The 12,292-nt window shown below is 38.6% G+C and overlaps 1 protein-coding gene across 3 annotated transcripts in view; it reads left to right on the forward strand.

Annotated features, from left to right (window-relative positions):
• The window catches only part of AP1G1 (adaptor related protein complex 1 subunit gamma 1), a 94,662-nt gene that overhangs the window by 41,619 nt on the left and 40,751 nt on the right, over positions 1-12,292 (forward strand). For all 3 annotated transcript variants that reach the window (XM_066242072.1, XM_066242071.1, XM_066242070.1), the window contains 4 exons: positions 1,797-1,921; positions 6,364-6,505; positions 8,707-8,803; positions 10,764-10,840. In XM_066242072.1, the coding sequence (XP_066098169.1) occupies positions 1,797-1,921; positions 6,364-6,505; positions 8,707-8,803; positions 10,764-10,840 (441 nt within the window). The remainder of the gene's footprint in view (positions 1-1,796; positions 1,922-6,363; positions 6,506-8,706; positions 8,804-10,763; positions 10,841-12,292) is intronic.

The following is a 12,292-nucleotide window of genomic DNA, read 5'->3' on the forward strand; positions in this document are numbered from 1 at the left end:
TTCATTTTAGAGAGAGGAAAGTAGAGAGAGGGAGGCATTTATTTGTTCCATTTTGTGCATTCATTAATCACTTCCTGTATGTGCCCTAACCAGGGATCAAACCTGCAACCTTGGTGTTTCAGGACAACACTCTCACTGATTGACCTAAGTGGCCATACCTTAGGCTTTTTTGTTGTTGTTGTTATTTTTTGGTGAGAGAGAGAGAGAAAGAGTAGGGGGTGGGGTACAGACAGGAAGGGAGAGAGATGAGAAGCATCAATTTTTTGTTGTAGTTCCTTTGTCTCCTTAGTTCATTGATTGCTTTCTCATATGTGCCTTGACTTGGGGGTTACAGCTGAGCAAGTGACCCCTTGCTCAAGCCAGCGACCTTGGGCTTCAAGCCAGCGAACTTTGGGCTCAAGCCAGCGACTATGGGTTCATGTCTATGATCCCATGCTCAAGCTGGCGACCTCAGGGTTTTGAACCTGGGTCCTCTCCTTCCAAGTCTATCCACTGCTCCACTGCCTTGTCAGGCCACCTTAGGTGGGTTTTTTTATTTTTTTTATTCATTTTAGAGAGGTGAAGGAGAGACACAGAGAGAGAGAGAGAGAGAGGAGAGACAGAGAGAGAGAAGGGGGGAGGAGCTGGAATCATCAACTCCCATATGTGCCTTGACCAGGCAAGCCCAGGGTTTCGAACTGGCGACCTCAGCATTTCTAGGTCGACGCTTTATCCACTGCGCCACCACAGGTCAGGCATTAGGTGTTTTTAATGAAGGTACATTGAAAGAACAATTTTTAGATAGCTCAAAACAATTTATTTGTAAGCTCTTATTTCAGTTTTACTTTTGAACCTATAGGCAAATTCATTTGGCAAGTCTTAGATTCCTGTGTACATGGGCCTTTATTTGAACCCCTTCCCTTGGGATGTGGTGATTCTATATGGGAGCATAGTTTGAAAAACTCTTCTTGGAGAGTCTAACTTGTGTGTGTAAATGCTTTGAAAACTACTTCAGGGTATGATTGACCTTTTCCATGTTAGTCAAGGTGGAATGATAAAGTATAGCATAGTGATTGTGACATTCAAGAAAAGCTAAGTAGAGAGACAGACTGTTTAACTACAAAGACTGTTAGGCTCAGAGGATTTCTAACAATTATATAAAGAAAAATATCATATCAAACATTTTAGGTTAATTCCACTACTGAGTTTTCTGCTGGCTTTTTCTTTTTCTTTATTTGATTTATAAACCCTCACTTCTCCCATAGTACTTAGTTTAAGGCCTAAATGTAGCACTTTCCACATTATATTAAAGTTAGTTATTGTCTGTCTCTTCTTTACTTGTACATTTTTGATATTTAGTACAGTGTTTGGCAGTTAATGTATTTCTGGTTATTGATTTTTCTTGATATTCAAAATAGGAACCAGACCTTAAATACACATGTGAGTTAAGTGCTTATTTAATGTGATCTGGGTATTAAATTAGGAATTGGGTCTTTAATATGTTATAATATGTACTTTTCTACTTTGTATGAATCTGTAGAACTAAGGTATATTTGAATATACCTTATATTCGATTTGTGTTTGGTTCACAGATATTTGGATGGCAGATATCATAGGACCTTGACAAATGGTCTATTTCAGAACTTTATTACTATCAAGATATCCAGAGGTCTTAAATCTTTGTCTTTTATTTAGGTGGTTTGATGATACAGGTTATATATATTTAATCATTCATTGATTCTGGGTTAAAAACATTGCTTTCCTGATTGTGGCAGCAATTTTCTTAATTTCTTTCTTTTTTTAAATTTTATTTGCAGTTGGAGTGCCTCAAGCTTATTGCGTCTCAAAAATTCACAGACAAACGCATTGGCTATTTAGGGGCAATGCTGTTGTTAGACGAAAGACAAGATGTCCATCTTCTCATGACCAACTGTATCAAGAAGTAAGTCTTAACCTTTCCTTTTTCTAAGAACTAATTTATTATTTTAGGTTTTTCTTATAATACAGCATCAGTAAATCTTGACATCCTGTATTTACTGATTTTATATTTACTGTCTAGAATATATTTGAATTGTGTTTGGTTCTCTGGCTTATATGTAAAGAGACTTAGCAAAGGATTAAAACTTCTATAGAGGCCTGACCTGTGGTGGCGCAGTGGATAAAGCGTCGACCTGGAAATACTGAGGTCGCCGGTTCAAAACCCTGGGCTTGCCTGGTCAAGGCACATGTGGGAGTTGATGCTTCCAGCTCCTCCCCTCTGTCTCTCTCTCCTCTCTGTCTCTCTCTCCTCTCTAAAATGAATAAATTAAAAAAAAAAAAAAAAACTTCTGTAGAGGATAATTTAATTACATGAAAGTATTGCTGTACATCTTTAGGCACAAGAACACAATTTAGCAATGAAATAACATTTGGGCCTTCATAGAATAGAAAAGGCATTTAGTAAATCTGAATTTTCTTATATTTCCAGGACTTTGAATGCCATGAGTAATGAAATGTTACATTTATTAAAGAATTACCAGTGTGTATTCTGAGTAAATACCATTCAAAGGCTAAAGGAGAAGTCTTGTCTATGGTATAATCCAAGATGTCAGTTACATGGAATTATATTTACACCTGTGCATGTTGTTGATAAGTTTTTGTTTGTTTGTTTGTTTTTTTACTAGTCCAGTCATGCTTGTTTAATTTACAAACTGAGGAATGCTTGCTAGATGGAGACATTAGAGAATCCAAACAGGGAATTTAGCAATTCTTCTCTTATAATAAATTTTTCTTAGAAAGTCACAGAAGTTCTGATGGCCTATTGGTTAAAGGTACTTTTTTAGTTTAGTTTGGTTTTCGCTTGTCTGTTTCTCTTTTTTAAGATTTCTATTTCATTTGCAGTTTTTGTATATTTATCAGAAAATAGAAGCAGGAGGATGTAGGTTATCAGATTTGTAGATACTGAACTCTTACACTCTTCTGTGATGACGTTCTACTTTAAAATTTCCCAATGGGTAATAGAAAATTCCAAAGTAGGAATTATGATTTGGCCTGACCTGTAGTGGCACAGTGGATAAAGAGTCGACCTGGAATGCTGAGGTTGCTAGTTCAAAACCCTAGGTTTGCCTGGTCAAGGCACATATGGGAGTTGATGCTTCCAGCTTCTTACCCTCTTCTTTCTTTCGCTTTTTCTTCCCTCTCTAAAATGAATAAATAAAGTCTTAAAAAAAGTAAAAGAATTATGATTTGGTTGTAAATACTGAGTGTATCATGTAAATACATAGCGTCTATAAACTTAATTTTGGGAGAATCTTGTTTTTAGGCCTTGAAATAAATTTTAATAATGAAAATACTAAGTTGATTCATTTATTCAACCAGTACTTTTATATACCTGTTGTATCAGGAGCTGTTGTATGGTATGGCAGTGGAGAATGAATAAGATGGAACAGATTTCTTGGTGTGATGGTGGTTACTACATTCTAGAATATTCAGCATGACTTTTGTATATTTACTCTGGAGAGGCCTCTTGAGCGTTTAATTTTTGTTCTTTCATGCTCTGTTGCCTTTATTACTCAAGCCTTCAATCACGTGCTGGTAATTTTACAGTTCTGCCTAGCAGAAAGTTCATGTTTGAGAGTTAATACCAAACTGAAGTATAGTTTTGTACCTTGATAAAAATTGAAGAATGAGGCACATATGCAAAGAAATCTTTATGTTTAATTTTATTGAGACCCAGCCAACCCCCAAGTGATTTTTGGAGAGAACTAATAGTTGGAAATTGATCTGGATCATTTGTTTTGTTTGTTGTTTTAATCTGTTAATGAATGGTTTTTTTGTGTGCTTTCTTGGTACTTTTTTTCTTTTTGGATTTTGTTTGTATTATATGACAGTGTTCGGCAGACCTCATCTCGCGAGCCACATGGGGCTCTTTGGGCCCTTGAGTGTGGCTCTTCCACAAAATACCACGTGCAGGTGCTACCTTGATAAGGAATATACCTACCTATATAGTTTAAGTTTAAAAAATTTGACTCTCAAAAGACATTTCAATCATTGTACTGTTGATATTTGGCTCTGTTGACTAATGAGTTTGCTGACCACTGTATAGGACATCATATATATATCATATATTATATCTCTCTCTCCCTCTCTCTCTTTCTCTCTCTCTATATATGTATACACACACATGTATAAAAGCAGTTTTTATGTTTCTTAATGTTTACCTCATTGTTCATTGACCTAGAAAAACTTTTAAGGCAATATGTCTTTAAATATTGGATATACATAATATTTTAAGAGCTTGCATTATGCAAATTAATTGTTGAAAAATAGATGAAAAGCCAACTAAAATTCTTGGAAACTGGGAGCCTAAATGGTAAAGCCATGGTTAGTATTTAAACTTCATTTTGCCAGTAGTTTTAAATACTCAAATTGATGGAAAGATGCAACCTGTCTAATTTACACTTCTTTCCCTTCATTTTTTAATTGATTTTAGAGAGGAAAGAAGAGAGAGAGAGGGAGGAAGGGAAAGAAATGAAAAGTATCAGTTTGTAGTTGTGGTACTGTAGTCGTTCATTGATTGATTCTCATATGTGCCTTGATGGGGGTGGAGGGTGCAGCCAAGCCAGTGACCCCTTGCTCAAGCCAGTGACCTTGAGCTTCAATCCAGCAACCTTTGGTCTCAAGCCAGCAACCATGGGGTCATGTCTATGATCTCATGCTTGAGCCGGCAACTCCACGCTCAAGCTGGTGATCCTGTGCTCAAGCCTGTGACCTTGGGGTTTTGAACCTGGGCCCTCAGCTTCCCAGGTCGATTTTTGATCCATTGCGCCACCACCTGGTCAGGCTTGTTGGTTGATTCTTGTATGTGCCCTGGCCAGGGATTGGATCCACAGCCCTGGTGCATCAGTTTTTTTTTTTGTTTGTTTTTTTTTGGTATTTTTCTGAAGCCAGAAACGGGGAGGCAATCAGACAGACTCCCGCATGCGCCGACCGGGATCCACCAGGCACGCCCACCAGGGGGCGATGCTCTGCCCATCCGGGGCATCGCTCTGTCGCAACCAGAGCCACTCTAGCGCCTGAGGCAGAGGCCACAGAGCCATCCTCAGTGCCCAGGCCAACTTTGCTCCAATGGAGCCTCGGCTGTGGGAGGGGAAGAGAGAGACAGAGAGGAAGGAGAGGGAGAGGGGTGGAGAAGCAGATGGGTGCTTCTCCTGTGTACCCTGGCCGGGAATTGAACCCGGGACTCCTGCACGCCAGGCCGACGTTCTACCACTGAGCCAACTGGCCAGGGCCAGTATAATATTTTATACTAACCAATTGAGCTACCTGACCATTGCTCCTTCCTTTATTCTTCAGGGAAGACTAAAACCATTTATTAGTTTATTTAAAGTTACCAGTTATGAGCCCTTTATAAATTAATAATATTTTAAAATAAAAAACAAACTTTATTTTATAACAAAATTTAGTGAGAAGAATGGCATTACTGTATTTTACATTTTTAAAAAATTTCCATGGTATCTGGCCTAATAGGAGACACAGCTAGATGCTCATATTTGCTTCTGTGTTCAATTTTTTGTCGTATGTTTTAATTGAAGTATATGAGGGAGATTCAGCCTTTCACATAGGTAATATAGTTAGAAAAAGGAAGATGACTTGAATAGCCTTTCAAATAACTGTGGATAGTTGGTCTGATCTGTGGTACAGTGGATAAAGCGTCAACCTGGAATGCTGAGGTCGCTGGTTTGACACCCCAGGCTTGCCTGATCAAGGCACCAATGGGAGTTGATGCTTCCCACTCCTTCCCCTTCTCTCTTTCTCTTTTTCTCTCTCTCCTCTGTCTCTCTAAAAATGAATAAATTAAAAAATCTAAACTGTGATTAGTCTTCTTTTATACTATACCAAAACTAATTTATTCATTTTAGAGAGAGGTGAGAGAGAGAAGGGGGAGGAACGGAAAGCATCAATTTGTAGTTTCTTCTGTATGTGCCTTGACCAGGCAAGCCCGATGTTTGGAACCTGCAACCTCAGCATTCTTGCTTGATGCTTTATTCACTGTGCCACCACAGGTCAGGCTCTGTCATTGCCAGTTTTTACTTTCAGTGGTTTGCTAAGTTTTCTAAAGTGGGTTGCATTTAATATCCAACAGTTAATGTCCAATTTCCGTTGCTTTGCTATTTGGAAACATTGAGTGTTAAACCTGTAGGAGAAGGACTGTCAGTTTGTGGCACTGGTAATTTGTAATAAAGCCAGAATAAACATTTTTTTTGCAATATATAATTTTATTAATTATTTTCCTTATTGGAGAGATTATGAATTATTCAGAGCTACCTTGTTGGATTCAGTGCTTCTTCATGGGGAGCCCCAGGCTCAGCACATTCATTTCTGCCTTTTCCCTTTCTTTCGCAGTGATCTCAACCACAGCACACAGTATGTACAGGGGCTAGCACTTTGTACCCTCGGCTGTATGGGCTCCTCTGAGATGTGCAGAGATCTTGCAGGAGAGGTAGAGAAGCTCCTGAAAACCTCTAACTCTTACTTAAGAAAAAAGGTAACTTAAACCAAATGTCTACATTTGGATTAGAGAGTATTATGGAGATGAGAAAGCAAATTACTCATTTTTAAAAGCTCCAATGTCAATCTATAACATATTTTCTCTGTGCAGTAGATGTATTTTATATGATTATATATGAATCAGGTGTTTATAAATTAAATTCTATTTTTATACTAATTTTGGAGGTGATTTTTTTTTGTTACCAATTAACTCTCCAATTGGTGTGATTGTGAATACTTTAATTATTTTAATTCTTCTTTTTCGGGGAAATGATTTATAAACAAACGTTACTGGATATCCCAGATGGCATATTTAATTACTTCTTAAGTTACCTGATTCTAAAAACACCTTTTTTTTTTTTTTTTTGTATTTTTCTGAAGCTGGAAACAGGGAGAGACAGTCAGACTCCCGCATGCGCCCGACCGGGATCTACCCGGCATGCCCACCAGGGGTGACGCTCTGCCCACCAGGGGGCGATGCTCTGCCCCTCCGGGGGTCGCTCTGCCGCGACCAGAGCCACTCTAGCGCCTGGGGCAGAGGCCAAGGAGCCATCTCCAGCGCCCAGGCCATCTTTGCTCCAATGGAGCCTTGGCTGCGGGAGGGGAAGAGAGAGACAGAGAGGAAGGAGGGGGTGGGGGTAGAGAAGCAAATGGGCGCTTCTCCTATGTGCCCTGGCCGGGAATCGAACCCGGGTCCCCCGCACGCCAGGCCGACGCTCTACCGCTGAGCCAACCGGCCAGGGCTTAAGTTACCTGATTCTAAACAGTATTAAAGTATAGTGAGCAAATATTTACAAATTTACTTTCATCCTAATAATTTAGTGCCCATGTCTTTCTAAATATGCCTTTTAACTCTCTGGGTGTGCAGTTACATTGGGGCCTGTATAGTTATTAGGGAATGATAAAGAAAACACTTTTCTCAAATTGGTATGTCTAAATGGAATAGTAATAGAAGACATGATTTTATTCTCTTATCTGCTTTTATTTGTTGATGTATAAACATTTTACTGTTACTTTATTGTGCTTGAATCCTAAAATCTTTGTAAATAAAGTTATAAAGTGTAAAACTGAGAAGTGAACACATACTGTTGTGTGTGGTTGGCATTTATGGTGCCTCTCTATATTAATGGTATGAAGCAGCAGTTTTGAAAGGAACAAGCTGTTTCCAGGATCATACACCATTAATGATGGCTGCAAACCAAAGCCTGTTCTTTCTCATAAAGAATGTGTGGGCTGCTCTTGTTCAGAAAGCACATTATTTCCTTAAACAGATTACTCCTGAAAATTAGGAAAAAAATATATTTTTTTCTCCTAAATACAACATGGGAAAAATTAGCTAAAATATTTTCTTGTTAATATATGTAAACTTCATAGTATTCAACTTCAACAAATATGGTTTCTTTGGGGGTTAACCAACATCAGTCTTTGAATGTAATTTTCTTTCCAGTGAGCAAGCTAAGACCATCTTTTCGTCAGTAGAGACTAGCTAAGTATCTTCTTTAAAATTTGTTATTTATTGATTTTTAAAGAGAGGAATGGGAACGAGTGAGAGAGAGAGAGAGAGAGAAAGAGAAAAACATTGATTTGTTGCACTTTATGCATTCATTGGTTAATTCTTGTATGTGCCCTGACTGGGGATCGAACCTACAATCTTGGGGTATTGGGACAGTGCTCTTCCCAACTTAGCTGCCTGGTCAGAGCCTAGCTAAGTATCTTTCAAATGATTTTCTTGATGTCAACAGAGAGTGACTTGGGGACGGTACAGGTATTATTAAAAGTAACAGCAGATCAAAGCCTCTGCAGTATATATATTTCAGTTAGCCTTATGTTTTTATAAAACCCTGTTTGGTCATCTTACTCAGAGGAATGATTATCACAGGTGGAAGACCTTATATTTTACTTTGCATCTCCACAGAAGTTATGTTTAACTTAATTGATAAATTAATGTTAACCATGGTCTCGTCTAGAAAAGTTTTATCCACTTAGCAATATATGAACAAGGGGACCGGTGAGCTAGAAGTTCTCATTGATGCAATAGTATAAATTATAAAGCCCTAACATATTAATAATAAAAAATTTGATGTTTTTTCTTTTTTTCTAGCAGGTGAAGTAGCTGATAAGAGTTTTGTTGTTGTTTATAAGATTGGTTGCCCTGACTTAACTGATAAATCTTCTTTTTTTTTTTTTTTTTTTAAATAGGCAGCACTATGTGCTGTGCATGTCATCAGGAAGGTTCCTGAACTTATGGAGATGTTTTTACCAGCAACAAAAAACTTACTGAATGAAAAGAACCATGGTAATGTAATTTGGGTGCACTTGGTAGAGTACTGAGGGAGAAGGGAAAAGAGAAAAAGCTTCCGGCACTGGTGGCCTTCTGTCTTAGTGCAATGGAATTGCCTTCTGCTGTGCGGGACACTTTTCCAGGAAGGTCTGATCAGTTGAATCTCTCTTCCACTCTCATGTTTTGTTTTGTATTTAGAGATTGATTCCTTCATAATACATTTGTTTTTCATTTCTGGCCCTCTTTTACTAAAAGCACTGTACTTGTATTCAGTTACTGATATTCAGTGTAATGTGCAAGTGATCCTAGGCTCAATTTTCACGCATAAAACCCTTTGATTTCCTGGCTACTTTATAAAAGAAGAAAAAATTAGTTCTTTATTGCCTCATGGTAGGCATTCAAGATTTGTAAAAATCCTTTTAGGTTACTTGTAACAAGAATTTGTAATGGGTACTCAAATATGCTTAAATAGAAGTTCAGAGGAATGAAATGGAATGTGACTCTTCTTTTTGAAACATTTTATTCCTTTGAAGTCAGTGAAATAAGTTCTGATTAAAGAAAATTCATGTATTCTAAATGCTAAGGGAAAAAAGTGCTAGGATATTATTTAATTTGATTAATTCAATCCTATAACTAGAAGGCTCAAAAAATACTTGTTGAACAAGTGAATGTTTAGGCACTTATTATTTAGTGGAAACTATTATGAGATTCTTTTTTTCCCTTGTTTTCCAAGTTGAGAGGAGGGGAGATACAGAGACAGACTCCTGTATGCACCCAGACCAGGATCCACCTGGAAACCCCCTTCTGGGACCATGCTTGTAACCAAGCTATTTTTAGCGTCTGAGATGGAGACTCCACAGAGCCATCCTCAGTGCCTGGGGCCTGTGCACTCGAACTAATGGAGCCCTGGCTGCAGGAGGGGGAGAGAGGGAGGGAGGGAGGGGGAGAGAGAGAGAAAGAGAAAAAGACAGTGAAGAGGAGGTGGGGTGGGAGAGTAGCAGATGTCATTTCTCCTGTGTACCCTGACTGGGAATCCAACCCAGGACTTCCACATACTGGGTGAATGCTCTACCACTGAGCCAACCGGCCAGGGCCTATTGTGAGATTCTTTTTACTCACTCTGGAACAAGCAAATTCACTTTGTCACTCACAGTTAATGTACCTTGAAGTTTTAATATATTTTATGTGGAAATTTTTATTTTTATTTAGTTTTATTTTTTTGTATTTTTCTGAAGTGAAAAGTGGGGAGGCAGAGAGACAGACTCCTGCATGCACCCAAACGGGATCTACCTGGTATGCCCACTAGGGTTGATGCTCTGTCCATCTGGGGCATTGCTCCATTGCAACCGGAGCCATTCTAGTGCCTAAGGTGGAGGCCATGGAGCCATCCTCAATGCCCGGGCCAACTTTGCTCCATTGGAGCCTTGGCTGTGGTAGGGGAAGAGACAAACAGAGAGAAAGGAGAATGGGAGTGGTGGAGAAGCAGCGATGGTGGGCCAATCGCTGTGCTGTTTGGTTGCTCTGCTACCTTCCACCATGAAAGCTGAAATGCCCACTAGTGGGCGGTAGGGACTAGGTTGACCAGCACTGCAAAAGTGGGCGGTTTTTATAAAAAGTTTGAGGACCCCTGCAAGCTTAAAAGTATGGAGCAGATGATACCTAGCTTTGTATTAACTGTGAGTATGCTTTTATGGGTATTCTCATATAGACATAATGTACTGGTTGTTTTAGCAATTATTTTAGTCATATAATTAAAATATTTTAATTTGACTGACTTAACTGGTATTAACATTAGTAAGCATCTATTAAATACCTCTTTTGTATTCACCTCAATGCTTAGATTCTTTGGGAAATTTAAAAAACACCACGTATAGCAACTCTCCTTTTTGAAGTGACCTTCAGAATTCAAAGTCCTGTTCTACAAAGGTGACTAATACAGCCTCATTTTTAGTTTTCATTTGCTCTTTTGTTTCAGGTGTTCTTCACACATCAGTAGTCCTCCTCACAGAAATGTGTGAGCGAAGCCCAGACATGCTTGCACATTTCAGAAAGGTAGGTGCCATTCTGTATGCCTAAGCCTTTCTTGATTGAACGTGGTTTTCCTGAAAAATACATGATCTTCTTACTTACAAATTTTCTTTTGAAAGGAAGCTATGGAGCTTAATAAAGGACTTAACCAGCTCTGCTGTGTTGTAGGGCTGGAAGCCAGATTTAGGCATATAACAACTGGTGATAGTACAGTGCTTTCCCTTTCATAATAGAAGTTTTCTGTCTGTTGACAGACATACCAATTCCTCACGTGCTTTATCTGCTGTTTTCACAGTAAAGTCAAGAAATGTAACCCGAGGGCAAATTACAAACAAGAATCAAGAATGTGTTTGTGTGTGTGGTTTCTTTCTTTTTTTTTTTTTTTTAAGGCAGACAGTATTTTTTTATTAAGGTGAAAACTACAGACTGAAATTTGACGTTAACTTTTACCTAATACAGTGTCCCCTACTGTTCATTTTAGGCTATTAACTCTGATGGTGGAAGTCTCTAGCTTTTTTAATTCTCTCCTGCCCTCCCATACAGCATTCTAAAGTAGAAATATTTGTTTTCTCCTCTTTTAGAAGGCCTTAGTCAGGAGGACTCAGAAAGACTGCTGTTTGGATTACATGCATTCATTTTTTCTATAGGGTACTGATCACTTCGTAAATGGGGCTTACTTTATACTTTAGACCTAATGAGGTTTTAATAGCAGCTCCCGTTTTTTGTTTTTTTTTTTTGCTTTTTTCTCCTTTAGATGTTCTTGTCTTGATTAAATTATTGTAAAATAGTATGAGACCCGTATCTGTCCCTAATGCTTGCTTTGTATGTTTTGTTCCTGTTGTCTGTGGGGAATCCTGCTGTATGTTAGAATGAAAAGGTAAGAATTAACCCTCTTTTAGATGGTGCATGCTGGCTTTAGGTCCTTAGTAGCTTTGTGTATTCATCCACAAATGAATGTGGCTTTTAAAAATATACTAATGCTGAAGCTATGCTTAATCCTGTGAGTTACTTGTTTCTAGCATTTTTGGCTAACTCCCTAGTCCAGTTTTTGTCTTGTCACTTAAACTCCTGACTCCAAAGTCAGCCTTGGATTTCAGTTGCAGCCTTTCCTGAGTTTTAGGCCTCCTTCTCTGCCTTTATCTTCGCTTGAGAAGCGTTGAGGCATGTCCAGTGGTTTTGGTGATGGCAATTCCAGACCAGTCTGGAGCCTTGGCACAAACACTGCTTCTTTTTGAAGCACATATTTTTGAGCCATGTGTGGGTAACTGTACTTTAAAAAGCTCCATGTATACCTCTGAGTCTTCAGTTCAGACTTAGAGCTTCTATTTCTCCCTTCCCTGCACTTATCTTGCTTTGAAGTTTTGAAATATAAAAAAGGATTTTGAGGTAAAGTGGGTGGGCATCAACTGATTTTCATGGCTGCTCCTTTCCCTTTGTCATCTTATTTTGTTTGTCTTGTCATCAATTTTAGTAACT

This window comes from Saccopteryx bilineata, chromosome 9 (genome assembly GCF_036850765.1).
Source record: "Saccopteryx bilineata isolate mSacBil1 chromosome 9, mSacBil1_pri_phased_curated, whole genome shotgun sequence".
Classification (NCBI taxonomy): domain Eukaryota; kingdom Metazoa; phylum Chordata; class Mammalia; order Chiroptera; family Emballonuridae; genus Saccopteryx; species Saccopteryx bilineata.